The sequence below is a fragment of the Daucus carota genome, chromosome 1, assembly GCF_001625215.2.
Source record: "Daucus carota subsp. sativus chromosome 1, DH1 v3.0, whole genome shotgun sequence".
Taxonomy (NCBI): Eukaryota; Viridiplantae; Streptophyta; class Magnoliopsida; order Apiales; family Apiaceae; genus Daucus; species Daucus carota.
The window spans coordinates 47,251,935-47,272,313 of NC_030381.2; the positions used below are offsets into that span (position 1 = coordinate 47,251,935).

Genomic DNA, 20,379 nt, shown 5'->3' on the forward strand with positions numbered 1-20,379 from the left:
ATATTAAAATATTGATTGTACTTTAATTCATAATATATAATTTTTTTATAATTTTAAATGGAAAGGATTAAAATTATCATTAAATAATTCATTTACAAGTATTATAATAAATTCCAAGTTCAGTTTTCTAAAATGTAATATGTCTTGCAAAATTTATATAAATAAAAAAATATATTTTTTGATAAAAATATATAACTAATGGATATATAAAAAAGTAATTATTAAGATAATGCCTTTATTATTAGACTAAAAATTAAAACTTCATATAAATCAAAAGTAAAGAGTGAGACTTTATTTACTTTTACAAAATTATCAAAAAAATAAAAGTGAATAAATAAAAATTAAATACACGTGAATATTTTTCCAATACAGGCATACAGCAGGTGTATACTAAATACTAGCACAACGAGAACAAATAGTTCAGAATAAAAATGAAAACTGGCACATAAATGAAAACGGGAAGAGTAATTAATGTTTACATGGATGCAAGTCATATACTCCCTCTGTCCCATTTAATTGTATACGTTTCTTTTTAATTGTTCGACACACATTTCAATGCTCTTATAAAATATAGTTCCATAACTTATTTTTCAGATTTTCTTTTTCTGAATAAAAATAGAACATCCAAACTTTAATTCAGAAAAAGAAAATTTTAAAAATAAATTACACAACTATAGTTTACAGGAGCATTAAAGTCCGTGCCGCGTCCCCGTCCCCCAATGTATACAATTCAGGGGGACGGAGAGAGTACATGTCATTTGAGAATACCATCATAACAGGGATTGAATAGTAATTTACGCGAACTGCATTAAGCAATTTTGAACTGCATTTAGCAATTATGATAACAAATTACTTCAATTAAATTCAGGTAAATAGATAACGGTTTTTCTATGGTGTGCCCATGGGCACACACTAAGTGCTAAAATCTATGAATTTGGAAGCTTTTGATTGGCTTACACTCTCTAATAATGATGGACCCCCCTGCATTTACAACAACCACACCAATCAAAACCCTCCAAATGCATAGATTTTAGTGCTTAGCATGTGCCTAGACAAACCCGATAGATAAAAGTATAAAGTTGCAAACAATACATAGAAAATACAAGTGGGTAAGTGACGGCATTGCTAAGCTAAGCAAAACCCAGCTAACCACGGTGACAACACAATAATCGTCATCCAAACAACTTCATTTCTTTATCCAAACGACGACTTTCACACTTTCTCTCTCCCCCTTTTCTTAGAATACACTTGCTCTTCTCCCACGAAGCTTCCCCTTTTCTCACCTCTTCAAACGGAAATTCCCCTTCAATTTCAATCCACTCTGTTGTTTACTCGCTCTTAATCATTCTTCTGTCAACTGGGTTTTCAAGATTTTGAGGAAAGATTCAATCTTTATCTTTGATTCTCTTTTTTCTTGACTGTTCAAGTTGCTAAACACACACACACATATTGGGGTTTAGTCACTCTAAATCTTTCTTTTCCCACCTGGGTATTGAAGATTTTGTTGAAAGATTCAATCTTTATGCTGTGATTTTTATCTATTTAGTGACTTCAAGTCTTTGTTTTGTCAACTGGGTTTTCAAGATTTTGCAAAAAAGATTGAATCTTTAAGTGGTCTTTCCTTTATTCTTGATTGCTCTAGTTGCTAGACATATATGTATGTTGGGGTTTAAAGGGTTTCTTGTTTAGGTAAAGTCAACGTTTACCTGATTTTGTTTCTTGCTCTTTGAATCAATAACCATATATGCTGATTACAATGGCTTATGTAAGTATCACCAAAAGGGGTCTTGGCTTACTGCAGTATTAGCACTGTTTGCTTCATTTGGTGCTGAAAGAGCAAGAAAGGACCAGCTTAAAGCAGAGGTTAGACACTTTACGATTTGCTTAATTAGATATACAAAAAGTTGATAATTAGTGGGGGTCTGGCCAAGCCTTTTTACTAAGACAAACTTTAATCTTCTTTATAACAATGAATATGACTTAATTCAGCAGATAGACTTAGCCAAACAGCCCCTAAATGATATTATTGACTCTGGTTAATTATTGATTATATGGGTGCTTGAAACAATTAAGAATTGGCAAGATTATTATTTCTATTTCTATAACTGGTAGCTGTCAAAATCTGTGAATATTTGTATATGTATATATTTTTGAATATTTTTACCCATTTAAATTCATGTTATAATTTCCAGGACTAGGTTTCGAGCTTGTAACTAATGGAGGATTCTTTGGAACCATCGTCATCATTGAGCTTTACTTCATCTTCCCTTATATCCAATGGATCTACAAGCTACAACATATCAACGCAATCTGTCCCAGAAGGAGGTTCTAGTCTTGAAATTATCAGTTTAGCTAAGCTCAGTGCTAGCTTAGAGCAACTTGTGGTTAGTTCCAGTACTATTGATTATAGTGATGCAGATATTGTAGTTGAGGATGTATCTGTAGGTGTACACAGATGTATATTGGCTTCTAGGAGTCAATTTTTTTATGAGCTTTTTAAGAAAGACAAGGATTCTATGGAGAAGGAAAGTAGGCCAAAATATTATATGAAGGATATGTTACCATATGGTAGTGTTGGACATGAGGCATTCCTTATATTCCTAAGCTACTTGTATACCGGAAAGTTGAAGCCTTGTCCACCAGAGGTGTCGACATGCGTTGACGATCAATGTATCCATCATGCATGTAGACCTGCTATCAACTTCTCTGTGGATTTGATGTATGCGTCAGCTATCTTTCAGGTTCCAGAACTGGTTTCACTTTTTCAGGTGTGTAGTTCTTCTACTGATTATCGTCGATTTACTCAAGTAATTATTTGTATTGTATGCTTTCTAAGGGTAACTGGTACTAGCAAAAGAAATTGCTTCACTGGTGGCAGAAAGGAAATATCATTCTACCAGCCTATGAGAACAAAGCTATTGTTGCACAGGAGTTCAACAAAATAATAATAAATTACGTAGCTGCATTCTACATTAAGGCCAAGATACGATAAAAATCAATCTGAACTAAATGCCCAAAATATGAATTTCCAAAATGAACGATATATCACTAAGGTTACCAAGTACTTAAGGCTAAATACCTATCATTCTTTTATCACCTGAAACCCTTGTCAAGACTGCAGAATTTACCCTAATCTTCTTCAGCAAAGCAATTTGATTCTCTTTGGAAGTGCATAATTGTGCATAGGAAATGACAATTGAAGAGGATCTACTCGCTCTTGCCCTTTAAACTTGCTATTATTACCTTTTGTGATAATGATATGCTAACAATATGTGATATGAATCCCTTTTGGTTCCAGGAGTAAAATATTAATTAACTATTACATTTATATGTAGCGGCGTCTTGTCAACTTTGTTGAGAAGGCTCTTGTGGAGGATGTAATCCCGATCCTTTTAGTCGCCTTCCATTGCCAGTCAGTTCAGCTTCTTAATCAGTGTGTACATAGAGTAGCTCGGTCTGATCTTGATAGTATCTCGATTGAGAAGGAAGTGCCATACGAGGTAGCGAATGATATCAAGTCGATTCGCCTTAAATACCAGAATACCAATGATGATACCTTGGTAGCTGAGGATCCCTTGCGTGAAAAGAGCATTAGAAGAATACACAAGGCACTAGATTCAGATGATGTTGAACTAGTGAAACTTCTCCTGACTGAGTCTGATATAACTTTAGATGCAGCACATGCTCTTCACTATGCTGTTGCATATTGCGATCCAAAAGTTGTATCCGAGGTGCTTAATTTGGGAATGGCTGATGTCAATCTTCGTAATCTTCGGGGTTACACAGTTCTCCATGTCGCTGCACTACGCAGGGAGCCATCAATAATTGTACCACTATTGGAGAAAGGAGCTCGTGCATTGGAAGCAACACCAGATGGGCAGAACTCTGTTAGCATCTGCAAGAGATTGACAAGACCAAAGGATTATAATGCGAAAACAGAACAGGGCCAAAAATCAAACAAAGATCGCTTATGCATTGATGTATTGGAGCGTGAAATACGTAGAAATCCAATCTCTACAGATGCGTCAAGCTCCTCAACAAGAATTGTTGATGATCTGCATATGGAGCTTCTATATCTAGAAGATAGAGGTAGCTTTAATATCTTGTTTGAGGTGGATTTGAGATGATATATTGCTTGTTTTCCTTTCAAACAGGGATGAAGCCAGACCACAACTTCCGCAGGTGGCCAATTCAATAATATATAATTGATGTAAAAAATTAAAATATGATAATAGAACAATATAAATATATTTAAAAATTTGTAGTTGATTCTTCAGTTACAGTTTTGCCAGAACTAGTAATCCACTAAAAATTAATAAGTAGAAAAACAGAGTGACTCGAATCATATACTTTATAAATTTAGCAAAGGGAGCTGTAGACTAAGATTATATAATTTTTAATTAAGATGTATATCAGGGGTAGCTCCGCGGGGGGGGGGGGGGGGGGGGGGGGGGGGGGGGCAATATATTGTACAGAATGGTTTTCTTTTTACTGAATGAGAATGGTATTTTTTTTTTCATGATTGTGTCTTAAAAAAAACCAACTGATTTTTTGTTTCAGAAAAGCTTGGTTTCTTAAAAGTAGTCCCCCCCCCCTCATGTAAGCCACCAAATTTCGGTTTTGCTTCGTGTGCTTATATTTTTAGTCCAAAATGCCAGTTTACTCGGGTGTTGCACCAAAAATGCCCCTAGGTATTCACGAGGCATGCTATAAAAAGAAATTTGGAAACCTAATTGGTTGGTGGCTTGGTGCTAGCGTATTTTTTTTGACTTTTCTTAGCTTATAGATCCTCATTGATTCAGATTTCTTTTCTTTTAAATGACAATATACCGAAGACTTTATTTAAAATCATAGGACGTATCTATATATATTCGGAGCAATGGCTGTTGTGAGTTGTGACTAGTTTTATAGTGCTATTTCTTAAAAGAAAATTGCTCGTGTTATGCCTTTAAGTGCAAGTAAATTATGAATTCAGCACCATGCTTTTACTAATATCAGACAATTATATATGATTGGCTGTACCCTGCAGATGACCAATGATTTTTTATTTGCGAAAATCAGCTGAGATTTGCGTATGCTGATATGCTTTAATGCTTGTTAGGGAAGTTATTTGTCAGCTGATTAAACTTAGCCTAGCAAGCGAAATTTTCCTATTTCAGAATTTCAGCATTTGCTGACGTCTACTAGCAACTTATTTGTACATCTATAATTTTGTTGGATAGTGGTGCATCAGGATTGTTTTCTTTATCAACTTATATGTTTTACTTGCTTTGCTACAGTTGATGCCTTATGCCTTTGCATCCTGAATACATAGTTATGTACAGACCGACTCAAATATTTTGCTGTATTTCTTTTTGACAGTGGCATTTGCACGACTGCTCTTCCCCTCTGAGGCGAAGCTAGCAATGGACATAGCTAATGCTGAGACCACATCTCAATATCCTGGTTTAATGGCATCAAGAGGTTCAAGCGGCAACTTAAGGGAGGTTGATTTAAACGAAACACCCATAGCAAAGAACGAAAGAATCCTTGCAAGGATGGCTGCCCTTAAAAAGACAGGTATGTGCAGAGGTAAAAGTAAAATTGCATATAAAATCTTTTGCACGGTAGTTGTTGAATTTCATGCACTGGATTTTCCATCCAGTTAAATAGGGTCTCAGATCACTCAATGTAGGTACTTCTTTTCAGAATATAATATAATCCTGGTAAGCCCTGCTCCCAAGGTTAAGCTCTCCTCCCACGGTTACCATGAGGTTTCAGGAGAATTGGTCTGGTATCAGATATCGGCTCATGGGAGACTCGAGTTTCCCTGCGACCCCTGATATTCTCATAATTATTATGGACACGAAAGGCAAAGTTATTCCCCAAAGATGGCCATCTGTGATTCACTCTCGACCCAAAAATGGAAATGGGCTTTCGAGTGAGGGGGAATGTTAGAATATAATATAATCTTGATAAGCCCTCCTTCGAAAACCTTGAGTTATAGGAGAATTGGTCACTTGACATTTTGTGCTAACATGAAAGTAAATTACAACATGTCAACATATCTAATTGGAGTTATGCATACGCTTGGAATTTGCTACTACCTTATATTATTAACCCTGTATTTTGCATCCTAACATCTTGAAATGTAGGTAGTGGGGGTGCTAGGGTGAGGGAGCTTTGTGAAAAACTAATTGAAAGAGTGAAATGGTGTCTGGAGCTTTAAAATTAAGAAGTTGAAGAACTATAACATGATGTCTTACTGTTTAACACTGCTGGGTTTCACCATTCCGAATAACAATGTTTTATATGTCTCTACATTTCCATTCTAGTGCCCTTCATTTATTTTTCTTTTACTTTTACCATGGCTTTTATTGCAGTAAATATAATGTTAATAATAGATTTCTGATTGTACCATTTGCAGTGGAAACAGGTCGACGCTATTTCCCAAATTGCTCTGAAGTGCTAGATAAGTTTATGTTAGATGATTTGCATGACGATTCCTTATACCTTGACAAAGGCTCCGCGGAAGAACAAAAGAACAAGAAGCAACGCTTTATGGAGCTTAAGGAAGATGTACACAAGGCCTTTACGAAAGACAAGGCTGAGCTACATCGTGTAGGCTTGTCTTCCACATCATCCTCACCTACACTCAAGCGACAACGGAAATTACTCAAGTAAAATGTTGCATCAAATATGTATCTTCTAGTGATTTTTTGACTTAATATAGATGCTTCCAGTTATGTAGCTAGAGCTTCTTAACTATTGGCTCTGTTTGTGTAAAATACTCCTATAGGATAAAACTTTGAGAACGAGCCATCAATGAGCTTTATTATCTTTCTTTTTTTTTTTGAAATTTTCTTTTTGATGTAGACCATTAATTCAAGTGATTTTCTTGGTCAAAATTCTGTACCTGATTTCCTTAGATTCCCAATCTTTCTAGTTCATTCTATATTCTATATATTAGTTTTATTTTTGGAAATCGTATTATACACAAAATGAGGACTACCCCAGTGAATAAACGAAGTTAAAATAAAATGATTAATATCAAGTTACCAAAACAGCTTGAGAGCAGATCAGCAAACAAAAATTTGACTGCCTCCAACAGGAATGAGTTTCTCAAAAAGTCCACCCCTCCGGGGTTGACTACCCCTGCTGAACAGCGGAATGGCTTCCCAAAGAGTCGATAAACAAAATTTTGATTGCAGCAGCGTGAATGAGCTTCGCAAAAAGTCAACTCCGGAACCAAAACAGCGGGAATGGCTTCCTAAAGAGTCAATCCCGCTGGGGCGGGCACGGGAATGGACTTGTCAAAGAGTCAACCCCGCCGTGATTGTCTCGTGATGGGCATCGTGCAATTAAAAATTTATTTCATTTAGGCAAGAAATTTATTTCATTTAAGACAAACATATGATCGTGCAATTAAAAATTTATTTCATTTAGGCAAGAAATTTATTTCATTTAAGACAAACATATGATCGTGTCGTATGACCAAGAAATCCATTTCATTCCGGGTCATTGAAATTAAGCGGTTTGATGTTACGAAATCCATTTCATTTAGGGCTATTGAAATTAAACGCTTTTGTGTCCAGACTGTGTGCAAGTGTAACTAAGAAATTCATTCATTTAGGGTCGTTGAAATTAGACGGTTTGGTGGGTTGGTGCTTGGTGGCTGCTCAGTCTGGCAACAGCTAGGTCTCTCCATCCCTCCTGAACCTCTCTCCCATTCTTCACTCAGTGTTGGAAAACAAAGAACCAAATCACTCAATTACAAGTCAGTGACCACCAAATTATCAAAAAGCCTATTATTAAATCACCAATTCACAACTGCAAGAGCGGAACCGATCACAGATTTGAGATGGTGATTTCCATTTGAGCTCTTGCACAACTATATTCTACATCATTTTCTTTAATCTTGTGTATCTTGTCAATTTATACCCTTTTGTAAGAGTAACAAATCGGGCCCAGAACCAGAGGTAATGCGACTGGCTTCATATGGGTATGGTACTGGCAGAAGCACCGAGTGCTGTGTCACAAGTGGAATTTGACTGCCATTATCATGACTATTTCAGAACCGCTTATTTTGTTTTTAGAACGCAAGACTTCCAAGATTTATTTTCTGTTAGATTGATTCATTCGTGCAACAAGAAAGAGAGATTACGACCATATAAAGTATTATCAACTTTAAGAGGGTAAATTCAATCACCAAGCTTTGCAAATGATACAATGTATCTGAACATCGATACTGTACAGTATAAGTTGGAATGTGTACATGCAATTATTAGAACCATTATGAAAATTTAAGAGCAACAAGTGGCAGACGCAGTTCTATCAGCAGGCCTGTCCATAAGAACCATTCCTGAGGGGTTTGGTGCTGGCTGTAGACGAGGCAATCTTTTTGCTGCAGGAAAGAAAAATAAAGATGAGAAAAATAAACAAGGCCTGGTTATATATTAGTATTTGGTATATCTGTTAATGAATGGTCAACTGCAAATGAAATCTTATTGTCATGAGATGAGGCAAATACATGTTCAAAGAGTTCTTTCAAATAAAACAAACCTATTTCATAAAAAATGTCATTGACATTGGTAGCAGTTTTTGCGGAGGTTTCCATGAAGAAAAGACCATTCTCCTGAGCATATATTTGTGCTTCCTACATAAAGAAAGCACAAAATTGTTTATACAAGAGACAGAGAGAGATATCCGTAATTGCAAAACCCCAGAATATATAAGCACAGTTTATTTCAGAAGAATCCATAATCTCGCATAAACAGTTTAATGATAGTAAAGAGTGCCCTATACCAAGCTGATGACCTAAGAATCTAACTATGTCCATCAATGGTATCAGCTCAACGCATAATAACTTGAGGGCGGTTTTTTTGATATCAGAGAAGTCAGAAGAGTAAAAGTCAGCAGCAATTTAAAGCAGTGTAATGCAAGCCCATAAAAGTATGTTATTCTATAGAAGATATTTACAGAGGAAAATAATCTTAAATAAATTCTTCCAAGTTATTATTGGAATATATAAAATTTCACACTAGACCTGTTAGTTTCACCAACTTCATTTTTTCAGCTAACCATTCAGCTTTACTAAATTTCATTTGTTAATTAATCTAGAAATTAGATGTGAAGTTTTGGCCCTCTATGGGATTTAAATCAGCAAACTTTGCAGTAATTCTTTAAAGCCTCTGCACTTCACCCGATAGGATCTTAATAGTATATATATTCTGCCATTCCCGTGTTTAAAAAAGAGATGATACGCTCTAGATTGGTACAGATTCATATGTATTTATCTGAAAATCATATTGCCTCACCAAAAAAACATATAAAGAACTCCTGAAGATGTGTACTATAAGTAGCTGAAACTACTAAGTGTAATACAAACATACAATTATACAAACAAGTAAAATAGGGTAATCCAAGCAAAGAAGAATCAATAGTCGAGTCATGTTGAAGAAAGAAAATAATTTACCAGAAGTCCACAATTTCAGTAAATTAACAAAACAATAATAGCAAGGTTTACACCATACTGAGGATTCCACTAAAAATAGATAACACATTATATTTACACGAGCGGACTATGTTCACAGGAATTCAGCTTAATAAAGTAAGCTCCACATATCAAAAAATTAATTAATAAAAGCTAAGATTCCTGAAACAGTACAATAGTAAGTGACCATTGAGAATAAAATGAATATAACCCAACCAGCTGCTCAAATAATCGATATTTTTTCCAAAAGAATATCAATGCATTCCCAATAATAATAAACACAGTTTATAAACCCCACAACAGCACAGCCAACTTAACACAATTTAATTAAGCTTTACAGTAATGGTAACAGTGAATGAAGACCAAACAAAGAGCATTGTACTATTCTAAGCTATGATATTATTTTTTTGGCACACATAATCTATCTACACAGATTGATCATCATACTGGACTGTGTAACTTCACATGATCCACATTCAAATAGTTTAATCAATATATGGTTTTAGCCACTAAAGTTGTACGGGTGCACTCCCTCCATTTCTCAATATCAATTGCTTAGTTTTCTGCTTTCATTTTTCTCTAATATTCTGTTTCCGTTCTCGAGATATAACGAATGTCTAATTTGTAAAGGAATTTTATGTAGGTGACAACTTTTAGCTATAATGGCGGCCTCTTTAATTCAACTGCACATCATATCACAGTCATGACTCATCATATTACAGAGCATGAATTAACTTGTGTAAATAATCAGAAAATGCATTACCATTCTCAAACTTACAATGAAGCACATCAGTAGAAGAAACCAAATTTAAACTGGCAGTGAAAAAAAAGGTATACTTGCCTCTGCTGCCACTTTCTTTGCATCTAATAGATCGGCTTTGTTCCCAGCAAGTGCCATGACCATGTTAGGATTGCCTAAACACAGATTAAAAGGGATAAATAAACAAGTTGTCATGAAAAAAATAACTTTAAATAACATTGTTACTGATCGAACAACAATTTCATGTTTATTTATTAGCATTGATACATAAATGCGGAAATCGAATCAGAAAATAGATATATTGACACAGTGAGAAAGAATTATCTACTAAATCCTTACATCGGAACTATTCAGATAGTATTCGACTATTTTAAAAATTGAACGTATATGTTATCTGTCAGCTCAATTACATATACATATACTGCTACAAAAAGTTGCCGTGTAAAAAAATAATAATGAGATTACTGAGAGCAAACTTGAACTAATTTAACTTTTACCTTGCGCTTGAAGCTCTTGAACCCATTTCTTTGCCCTATCATATGATGCCTACAAAAAAAGAGCATTCAGTTATTAAAACTCTAACGTTACATAGCAAGTCTTAATGGGAATCGCAAACAGTTTGTTTTCCTATCATAGATGCTTTGATCTTAACTGTATTAAAGGCTCAAGTCGGTTTACTCCAGAAGTTTCTCTTATTAAGATGCTACTAAAGCCTGTGAATCTTTTTTTAATATATGAAAACCAAGCTTATAAAAAAACTGTTTATTTATTCGGAATTGTAGAAGGGCCCCTCCTAGTGTTAGAAAATAAATAATAAAGAGGGTTGCATGACAGACAATTAATATTCACGCCTGCAGCAACACCGTCATATACTTGCAGCATTATGAGCATCATCCATAATTCTAGCTTAAGAAAATGTCCCTTTTTAACATTGCAGCGTTGGTGATTAAGAGGACGCAAAATGTCTTTAATGAACAGAAATAAGAAATTAATATATATAAATATGTGTGTGTTATTAATTGTTTATTTGTTTGTTGTAGATATATGATACTCCCTCCGTCCCATCCAATTGTTTACTATAGATATATGATACTCCCTCCATCCTATCTAATTGTTTACGTTTGGAACGGAGGGCTCAAGATGCATTTTTAAGCTCATATAAAGTATAATTCCATAATTCAATTTTAAAATTTTCTTTTACTGAATAAAAATTTAATGTTTGAAATTTTATTCAGAAAAGGAAAATTTTAAAATAAGTTATGAAACTATATTTTATATGCCTTGAAATGCGTGCCGAGCCCTTCATCCCAAACTTAAGCAATTAGATGGGACGGAGGGAGTATATTTATCTACATGTTTTATATGTGAGGCTAGTAATCATTATATAGGTAGTTTATTTATAATTAGCCCAGTTGTTTATAGGCCTTAGTCCATTAGGTTATATTCTTAGGGTTTCTATTCCCCATGTAAGTGATGTAATCCCCCCACATATTAGTTACACTTAAATCATACACCTTTTCTTTAGAATAATATTAATTTATTGTTCTTGGGATTCATATAATCTTTGCTACATTGTTTTAATTTACTGTCCCGCATCAACCTTTAGAGGTGTTCAAAATCTTTGGGGTTTACTTTAGATCTACCATAAACATCTGGGAAACAGATATACCATATTAAAATCAGGGGAATGAATATATGCCATTTTTTTTACAAAATTTCTAAGCAGGTTTTATTGTCAGACAGAATGATATCTCACAAAAAGTTGAAATCTTATAAAAAGGCCATTCTCATTTCCTCTATAACTAATTCTCTTCAGCATAGTCATATTTTAGAGACTACAGAATAATGTAGCGCAGAAGTAAATAAAAGGGTAAATTCTACTGAAAGTTGGCTCTTGCATGGCCACAGATTTATTAACTTCTCTGTACAAGTTCTTGTTTGGTCGGACAATAACTGACAAAGTTATCGTGGTGTTATGAAGAGTGCTTGCAATTCAGAAATAACTAACTGAATATTATTTTATACCCCTTCATTCAAATTAGCAGCTCCCAGCCCTACCCAATAATATCACCATATTAGAGCTTTCTCTCGGCAATCTTTAATTGAAACTGGTTTTAACGAAGCTAACAAAATAGAAGGCATGGACTACACATCTCTGGTGGACCATATCACTGAACTCTTTACAGTATAACTTACTTATTAGTTGCTTTATAGAGAAAATATAGTAAATTTATTGTATAAAAGGCATATAATTCTTGATTCTATGTCGCTTGTGTTTTAGTTGCATGATTAGGGAAGAAAACGATTATCATAACAGAAAATTAACAGGAACAGGTTCCAACAAATACCTCCTTCAAAAGAAAACCTTGTACAAACCACTATAATACATGAAACATTAAATGATGGGCAGTGAACTAGAACTTATTTTGGGCAGTGAACCCCTCAAGGATACCATCACATTAATGAAGTGAAACTGGAGAACCCCAACTTATTTTCACAATGGTGAAACCATAATATGAATTCTAACAAATACCTCAATTCCATACACAAAGGTAACTATAACCGATTTAAGGATTAATAAATCCCATAATAGAAATCATTACACCAGCAAAAGTGAAGATTCAACATGTGTAGTATAAAAATCTTAGTTGTCTTATATACTTCTAATTTGAACTGCACGTCTGTATCAGCAATAATCAAATACTGAGGAAAAAAACATAGTATTCCAAAAACTTACTTGGTTTGTTATATCATACACTATTATAGCAGCTGCAGCTCCTCTATAGTACATTGGAGCTAAGCTATGATATCTCTCTTGACCAGCAGTGTCCCAAATTTCAAATTTTACAGTTGCGTCATTTACAGCCACTGTTTGTGAGAAGAAGGCAGCACCTATTGTGGATTCCTGGATGATCATTTAATCGTCAAGATAAGAAGTAAAACATAAAAGGGACATTTAAGACTGCATTGTTTTGCTTATGATTATAAATATAACTATATATCAATCTATGCATGAATACAACTATACACAAAGCTATTAGCATTCACCTGAAATTCGACAAATTGCCCTTTGACAAAACGCAAAACCAGACTTGATTTTCCAGCACCAACATCCCCAAGAAGGACCTGAAAGATATTTCAACTAATCATCAGAATAGGAGATCAATATGTTCTATGTTAAAAAAACATGACCAGAAAACTAAAAGAATAGAGACACATTTCCATATTCTAGAGAAAAGAATTACTTTTCACTTTTCAGCACCACCAATACACATAAAAATTTGTGGCCTTGCATATTCTTGATAAAGTATAAAGGTAACTGGTGATGTGAGGTTTAAGTGGGAGACACAATTGATGCTCTTCTTGACTATTTCCTCTACAAATCCTGGCAACTAGTTTTACTTTTTGTGACAAAATACAATGGCACGTGTTTGGTCGTACCAGAATTTATTTACAGTAATACTCCCTCCGTCCCTTTTTACATGTCTCTTTTGAAAAAAAAATTTGTCCCAAATTACTTGTCCACTTCTCTTTTCAAAGCAACTTTTTGTATGTTTTTTCAAAATGTAACAACTTCCAATGTTTGACTAGCATATATATATACACAATTCTATTTAATTCATTACATTTACTAGGGATATGTATGAAAACAAGATATCCACCTAACATTTTCTTAAGATGCGTTATTTTTTTAAAAGGGACAAGTAAAAAGGGACGGAGGGAGTATAGATTTAAGCATAGTACAAGCTCCAACAAACTAAAGAATGTGGTTCAGCCTTTATTCAAGAAATAATCTTAGAAAACCAACTTGTAAATTTAGTAGTGAAACCATATCAATTGATATACAATCAAATATTAGATAAAACATGCAGCAAACAAGTACGTTCAACTACATATTGGTCATATCCTTTAACATTCAATTTCTGCAACATGAATAAATATATTATCTGCATATTCTTCTTACTGGTATAGATACTATAGATAGGATAATAAAGATCCTAATTCGTCTGGCAAGTTTTCTAGAAATAATAGCATTATCAAATTAGCCACTCAAAACTTCAATTCAAAATCTCTTACAAAAGGCTTCCATTGTACATAAATTATGACCGTCACATTAGAACTCCAAAAGCATCAGGCAATGGTTTTGGAAGTAACTAAGAAACCTCAAAGTATAAAAAATTGTGCAATCAAATATATTAATCAGTATAGCCAAAGTCCTGCTTATAATGTTGACCCTGAGATTTTGCAAACCACGGTCCTGATGCAAGCATACTTACTGCTCAATAAATACTAGATCAGTCACTTCCCTCTTTAATAAGCACCTCAACTTCCCTCTTTAATAAACACCTCAACATAATCTGTTTTAACAGCTGACAACAGTGTTTACGGTTCATCCAGTATAACCAACTAACCTCGAGACTCTTAAACATATGCACCCCCAATTCGCAACAAAACAAAAATCAATTCACTCCAAACAAGTCTGCATTTGATCCATCTATAGTATATAAACAGATTCAGCTGAACACCAATCACATAGCACAAAAAACCCCAAATTTTACAGAAAACTACACGAAAACACTACCTATATCTAACAATCAATACCCACATAACCAATTAAACATAAAAACAAAATCATTATCAAACCCCACATCAAAATTGAGGTCAACCATAAAGTAAACCCAAAACCCAGATCAAAATTATGCTAAACTAAGAGAGACCCACATCAGAGTTATCAAAAATAAGATAAAACTAATCACAAAACAATCCACAGATCATCAAAATTAAATTTTGAAAGTACTAAGAGGAGAGGAAAAAATTACCAATTTGGCGTTGATATTCTTGTTCCCTGCCGTGGCCATGAGTATAAAATCGGCGATGAAGAAAAGGAAAACAAGAGAAGGGCGTGATGAAAAAGGAGATGCAGAAGAGATGAAAGGGTCGTCGTAAAGGCTGAGGCAAAGAAAAGTATATCCTACCGAACTTTTATCGACGATTGTGTAAAGATATGTGTACTGTTTGTATGCGTATATTTTGTATTGTTTAAAAAGAAAATACCGAGAGGAGACTCAAAATTTCAAATGACAGGATCTAGTTATTTGAGAATTTGAAATAAAATTTTTTAAGTTCGTATTTGTATAAATTAATTTTTCTGTAAATTATGAATTATTAAAAATAATAAATAAAATTTAATTTAAATTACACATCTTAGTGATAATATTAATATATATTAAATGAAGTAGATATTTGGAAAATATTACGTAATATCACTTCTTATTTTTAAACTATTTATTCGATTTTAAATAAAATATTAAATTATTACATTATTACGTTTGTTTATTCGATTGAGTTTTGTAAATAAAACAATCTTGTCCAATCACATATATACAGTGACGTGCGGATTTAGTAAGAGGTGCGGATTCACGTCTTCATTAATTTTTTTAAAGCAATTTTAATCATTTATATTTTATAAAATTATAAAAATATTTTTGTAAAATTTTAAAATATATAAATATTTTTCGAAAATTTGATTGGTACCCAATATTTAGTTCGTAGATTAGCGAATATACACTTATATAAGTTTTTTATTCAATTCTCAATGCATTATTTATATTAACATAAATAAATTATGCGAGTTCGTAGTATTTTTTTAATATTCAAAATGGTAAAAATTTTAGTAAAATTTTACGAGCCGATTCATGTCTTTGTGTTTTTTTTTAGTTTACTAGTTGGGTTACGATTGTGATAAAAAAAAAAAAATCATCAATTAATATCAATAAAATTTAAAATAAAAGCATCATAAGAGTAAAAGTGTTAAAAACATATTTACAATTTCCGCGGGCCGAATTTACTTTTGGCACGGGGCCTCCAAACTCTCTGGGCCGGCCCTGCTTGGAGAACACATACGAACCAAACGCTCCTATTTAATTTATCAAATTCTAAATCCGTCTTCCTGCTACTTCCTAGTTCCTCCGTGTCGGTGGAATCTATACGTTCTGCGCCTAATTTAAAACTCTTAACAAATATAATTATATAATAATTATTTTTTTAATAAAAGTTTAAACATCTGATAAAAATTTAGAAAAATATTAAGGATCTATATTTTAATTTAAAAAAACCTTAACAAACATGAAAAAAGTAACACGTACAATTCAATAGGAAGCGTCTAGCTCCCAAATCAAACCTTGTTTGCTAGAGCACTTAACCTGCCACAATTTAACCACTCCATCCATACTCCCGGTGCACACTACGCAACCATCCTCATCACCATCTCCCATAACCCGACCTGCAAAAGCCACCAGGCTCCTTATCGGACCCCTGTGACCCTTCAAAAGCGCAACACAATTGTGCTCTCCATCCTGTTGCCTCACCCAAATTCGAACCGTAGAATCCGCTGATCCACTCACCACAAACTTACCAAAACTTGTCAAGCACAAGATTGCATGTGTATGGCCCTGGAGCATTCCCCCGTATTGCAACTGTCCCGAAAACCAGCCCTTTAGCCAATAGTGGATGCACCCATCCGTGCATCCCCCGTATAAAATCCCGGCTTTATCGTTCAATGTGAGGGTCTTTACGGGGGAGGAGTTCGCGTGTAATGTGACAATGAGAGCGTGGGGACTTGAGTTTTCACTACCAAAGTTGCGGTGCCAGACTTTGACAGTGGCATCGTCGGATGCGGTGTAGAGGACACCGTTGTCAGCGACGGCTATGGCATTGATGGGAGCTGAATGAGCTTGGATGGTCTCCGTGCATTTAAGATCTGAAATTCTCCATACTTTGACAGTTTTATCAAGAGAGGCTGAGTAAATTATGTCGTCTGATGCACTGATATGTAGTGATGATATTGGATTCATGTGTTTCATCTGTTCAATAACAATTAAAGCAGCAGAGTTAAAGATTGGTCGCCATACACATTGAAAACATAAATCGTAAGTGTACACATGCATAAATATCATTGACATTCGACGTAGTAATCATTTCTTTATACTAGCGGATAGGCCGTGCCATAGACTTAGGGGTCGTTTGATCAAATTTAAAAAAAGTACTTCCTACTTAAAGTAGAGAAGTGGAATTAAACTTTTTGGGAAAGAAGCACAAATCTTAAATCAAAAACTAACATTCTCAATTTCTTATAAGTGCTTACACAAACGGGTGAAGTAAAGTAGAATTTGGCTTCTCGACAAAAAAAGTCAGAAGTTTTATAAGTGCTTACACAAACGGGTGAAGTAAAGTAGAATTTGGCTTCTCGACAAAAAAAGTCAGAAGTTTTGTTTGCCAAACAGGCACTTAATACTCAAAAATCATTTTGAAAGGCCTATATCATGCAATCTAAACTAGGGGTGATCACGGTCTGGTTTGAACCGCAAAATCCGCATAAACCAATCCGATATTAATCCGATCCAAACCGAAACCGAAATGAGGTTTACGGTTTCGGTTCGACTAATTTAAAAAACCGTGGTTTGTGGGTTGGTTTCGGTTTTATATTAAACCAATCCGTTATAAAACCGAACCGCATCGTTATATATATACAATATAAATATTTAATATTATAGATATTCAAAATATTAATTATATATATATATATATATATATATATATATATATATATTAATTTTTAGCTTATATTTGCTGGGTTGTTGTTTAGTTACATACCTTATCAATACCAATTACAAGTGATATTAATACAGTAGTCCACGATTTTGAATCAAATTTATGCATTTTATTAAACTAAAGTTTGTATTTTAATTTAACTATGTGAAATTGTGTAAATGGAGACAAAATGATACTTTATTTTCTAGTATTATTCATGAATCCTCATCTCTAATTATAAGCCTTAGTCATAAACCGATCAATCCGTTTAACCGAACCATCAAAAACCGCACCGCTTGGTCCGGGTTAATTGGTTTGCGGGTCACGGGTTGGTTTGAGATTTTAAAAAACCGCTAATGTATGGTTTGGTTCCGGTTCTAGCTCCAACCCGAACCAAACCGGACCGCGATCACCCCTAATCTAAACTACTCAATGAAACACTTGATCAAAACCATAATAAATACTACCTACCCATTTATCATTTCCGGAGAAGCTCCGAACGTAACTCCGGGACTTGGGAATCGTCGCTAACCTAACGTGCCTGGTGACATCCCCGCAATGACGACGACTCCAAACCCTAATCTTGCAATCACCATAGGCCGCAAAAACCCTGTCATCCGAAACATGAATTGCCACCACCATCTTTGCTTTGCTCTTCAGCTGCCCAACTTCCTTAAACTCCGGAAGCTTCCAAACCCGAATCACATTGCTGTCTGATCCCGTGTAGGCCATGACACCATTCAACACAGCAATGCACAAGATCTGGCCGTCCTTTGTGAGGACGGAAGCCGTGCATTGGCAAGTGACTGCGGTGGGGGACTTGTCGTGTTTGGGCGGAGGTGGAACAAGTGATGGATCCAAATCCGAAAGTTGCGAATAGTTGAATAATCGTAGGGGAGAACAAGGGGATGAATAACAAGGGGGTAAGAATGATATAGCACCCTCGGATGCAGCAGAGTATTCTGTAAGCGAAATGCTTCTTTGTAAGTTGATAATGTCGTGCTTTTCTCGTATTGCTAAAGATGGAACGTTCAAAAACGCAGGCTCTTCTGTGAGATCCATGTACAACAGAATTTTTTTTGAGTTTCCTATAAAAGAATTTGAGCCTTTACACGAACAGAGAAAATTCCAAAAATATTGTAGACAAAAGTTGTATGACAGACGAGAGAGTCCTGCTTATATATATTTGCTTATATTTCATCATAATTCATGGATAAAATATATTGCATGACAAATATTTATTTAATCTACTTCTGTATATTAAAAGAGAACCAAGGGCAAAATGAGCAAATAAATTGGCTGTGAAATTACAGTTTTACCCTTAATTAAAATATAATTACAAATATACCAGTAATTAATGTAATTATTACATTCTCACTAATGAAGGAATTGTGTTAATAATAAATACTAATATTGATTGCACTTTTCACCCCTCATTAATATCCCACTTATAAAAAGTGATTTCTCATTTAAATTCATATATACTCTCTAATTGATTTCTCATTTATTTTTTATAGTGATAATTGTCGATTTAGAATTTCATTATCTTAGAATTTTTAAAATAACAATTATAAAATAATATCAAGGGTATCAAAAAATCTCAAAATTATTCTAAAACATATTTTAGAGATTTTAATTAGCGTTTGATTGTGTTGTGCATACATGTGCAACTAATATTTATAAATGTATGGCCCAAGCATTTGAAATCATTTTTAACTTATATTATTATTTTTATAAATATTTAATTAATTGAAAACTATATAATAATTTTGTGTGTTGATTTAAATACGTGTTTTATTCAAAGATAACCAAGTTGTAAAAAAATAAAAAATGCGTTACAAACCTTACATGCAACTTCAATTGCAACGACCGTTGCAACTCAAAAATTAACTGCTTTGAACTAGAATTGCAACCATATATGCAACTTTGACTGTATTTTTGAAGGAAAAAAAAAATCAAATCTCGAGTATTCTTGAAAATATCCTTTTAAATTTTTAATAATTTGTATAAGAATATGTGTGTAGGCTGATTTTTTTAGTAAAAACCGAACCAAAATATCAAATACCTAAATAACTGATATCAAATAACCTTGGTTCACGTGGTTTGCACGCTATTACGTGAGCTCGTGGGTTTACCCAGTGCGCACCCAAAGGGTAGCGGATGCGGGTTCCTACATTAAAAAAACAAAAACAAGCACAAAAATTACAATCGAGTAAATGGCTGAAGTAATTTCGATTATTTCAACGAATTAAATTTAATATTTCAGTTAAACCGAATACCGAAATAAAAACCGAATATTTATGGAGAAAAGTACTATGAAATTAGAAGAAAATAAATAAATAAATTTTATTAAAATTAGTAGTTTCAAACTAAGTTATTAATTATAAGATTAAGCTACAATACAAGTTACCAACATTAATATTAACATCCACAATTTTGTATACCACACCTCCGTATTACTTGAAAGCTATACATAAAAAATTATAAAGTGTTATTACATAAAATATGGAATAAAAATATTATAAATTATCACTCATTACTCACGAGTCATTAAATA

General features: G+C 33.9%; 3 protein-coding genes across 4 annotated transcripts; 1 reads left to right on the top strand and 2 right to left on the bottom strand.

The window, feature by feature from the left end:
• The first annotated feature begins 1,164 nt into the window (after positions 1–1,164).
• LOC108204578 (BTB/POZ domain and ankyrin repeat-containing protein NPR1) lies at positions 1,165–6,887 on the top strand. The gene is made up of 5 exons (XM_017374090.2): positions 1,165–1,863; positions 2,193–2,768; positions 3,336–4,089; positions 5,362–5,559; positions 6,407–6,887. Exons 2-5 carry the CDS (start codon positions 2,217–2,219, stop codon positions 6,661–6,663), a joined length of 1,761 nt encoding a protein of 586 aa, XP_017229579.1. The 5' UTR covers positions 1,165–1,863; positions 2,193–2,216; the 3' UTR covers positions 6,664–6,887.
• A 1,252-nt stretch (positions 6,888–8,139) lies between these two features.
• LOC108216851 (ras-related protein RABF2a) lies at positions 8,140–15,243 on the bottom strand. 2 transcript variants are annotated; one of them, XM_017389739.2, is made up of 7 exons: positions 15,053–15,243; positions 13,281–13,358; positions 12,970–13,137; positions 10,730–10,778; positions 10,314–10,387; positions 8,542–8,635; positions 8,140–8,383 (listed from the first exon to the last, which is right to left on the bottom strand). In XM_017389739.2, exons 1-7 carry the CDS (start codon positions 15,089–15,091, stop codon positions 8,283–8,285), a joined length of 603 nt encoding a protein of 200 aa, XP_017245228.2. In that variant the 5' UTR covers positions 15,092–15,243; the 3' UTR covers positions 8,140–8,282. The 2 variants fall into 2 exon arrangements, with proteins under 2 accessions (XP_017245228.2, XP_063941834.1); XM_064085764.1 differs by having other exon boundaries at positions 8,542–8,631; positions 10,310–10,387; positions 15,053–15,234.
• Positions 15,244–16,308: 1,065 nt separating this feature from the next.
• On the bottom strand, positions 16,309–18,884 carry LOC108223556 (protein JINGUBANG). Its single transcript, XM_017397884.2, has 2 exons — positions 18,294–18,884; positions 16,309–17,095 (listed from the first exon to the last, which is right to left on the bottom strand). The coding sequence occupies exons 1-2, from the start codon at positions 18,882–18,884 to the stop codon at positions 16,382–16,384; spliced, it is 1,305 nt and encodes a 434-aa protein (XP_017253373.1). The 3' UTR covers positions 16,309–16,381.
• Between the last annotated feature and the right edge of the window lie 1,495 nt (positions 18,885–20,379).

Bases quoted from the DNA above. Each gene is read 5' to 3' on its own strand.
- LOC108204578 (XM_017374090.2), top strand. From the start codon at position 2,217: ATGGAGGATTCTTTGGAACCATCGTCATCATTGAGCTTTACTTCATCT. The intron at 4,090-5,361 runs GTAGCTTTAATA...TCTTTTTGACAG, and splicing joins TCTATATCTAGAAGATAGAG to TGGCATTTGCACGACTGCTC. The intron at 5,560-6,406 runs GTATGTGCAGAG...TACCATTTGCAG, and splicing joins GGCTGCCCTTAAAAAGACAG to TGGAAACAGGTCGACGCTAT.
- LOC108216851 (XM_017389739.2), bottom strand. From the start codon at position 15,091: ATGGCCACGGCAGGGAACAAGAATATCAACGCCAAATTG. The intron at 13,359-15,052 runs GTAATTTTTTCC...AATATCTTTCAG, and splicing joins AGAATATCAACGCCAAATTG to GTCCTTCTTGGGGATGTTGG. The intron at 13,138-13,280 runs GTGAATGCTAAT...ATGATCATCCAG, and splicing joins GGCAATTTGTCGAATTTCAG to GAATCCACAATAGGTGCTGC.
- LOC108223556 (XM_017397884.2), bottom strand. From the start codon at position 18,884: ATGGATCTCACAGAAGAGCCTGCGTTTTTGAACGTTCCATCTTTAGCA. The intron at 17,096-18,293 runs GTAGGTAGTATT...GTTATTGAACAG, and splicing joins TCTCCGGAAATGATAAATGG to ATGAAACACATGAATCCAAT.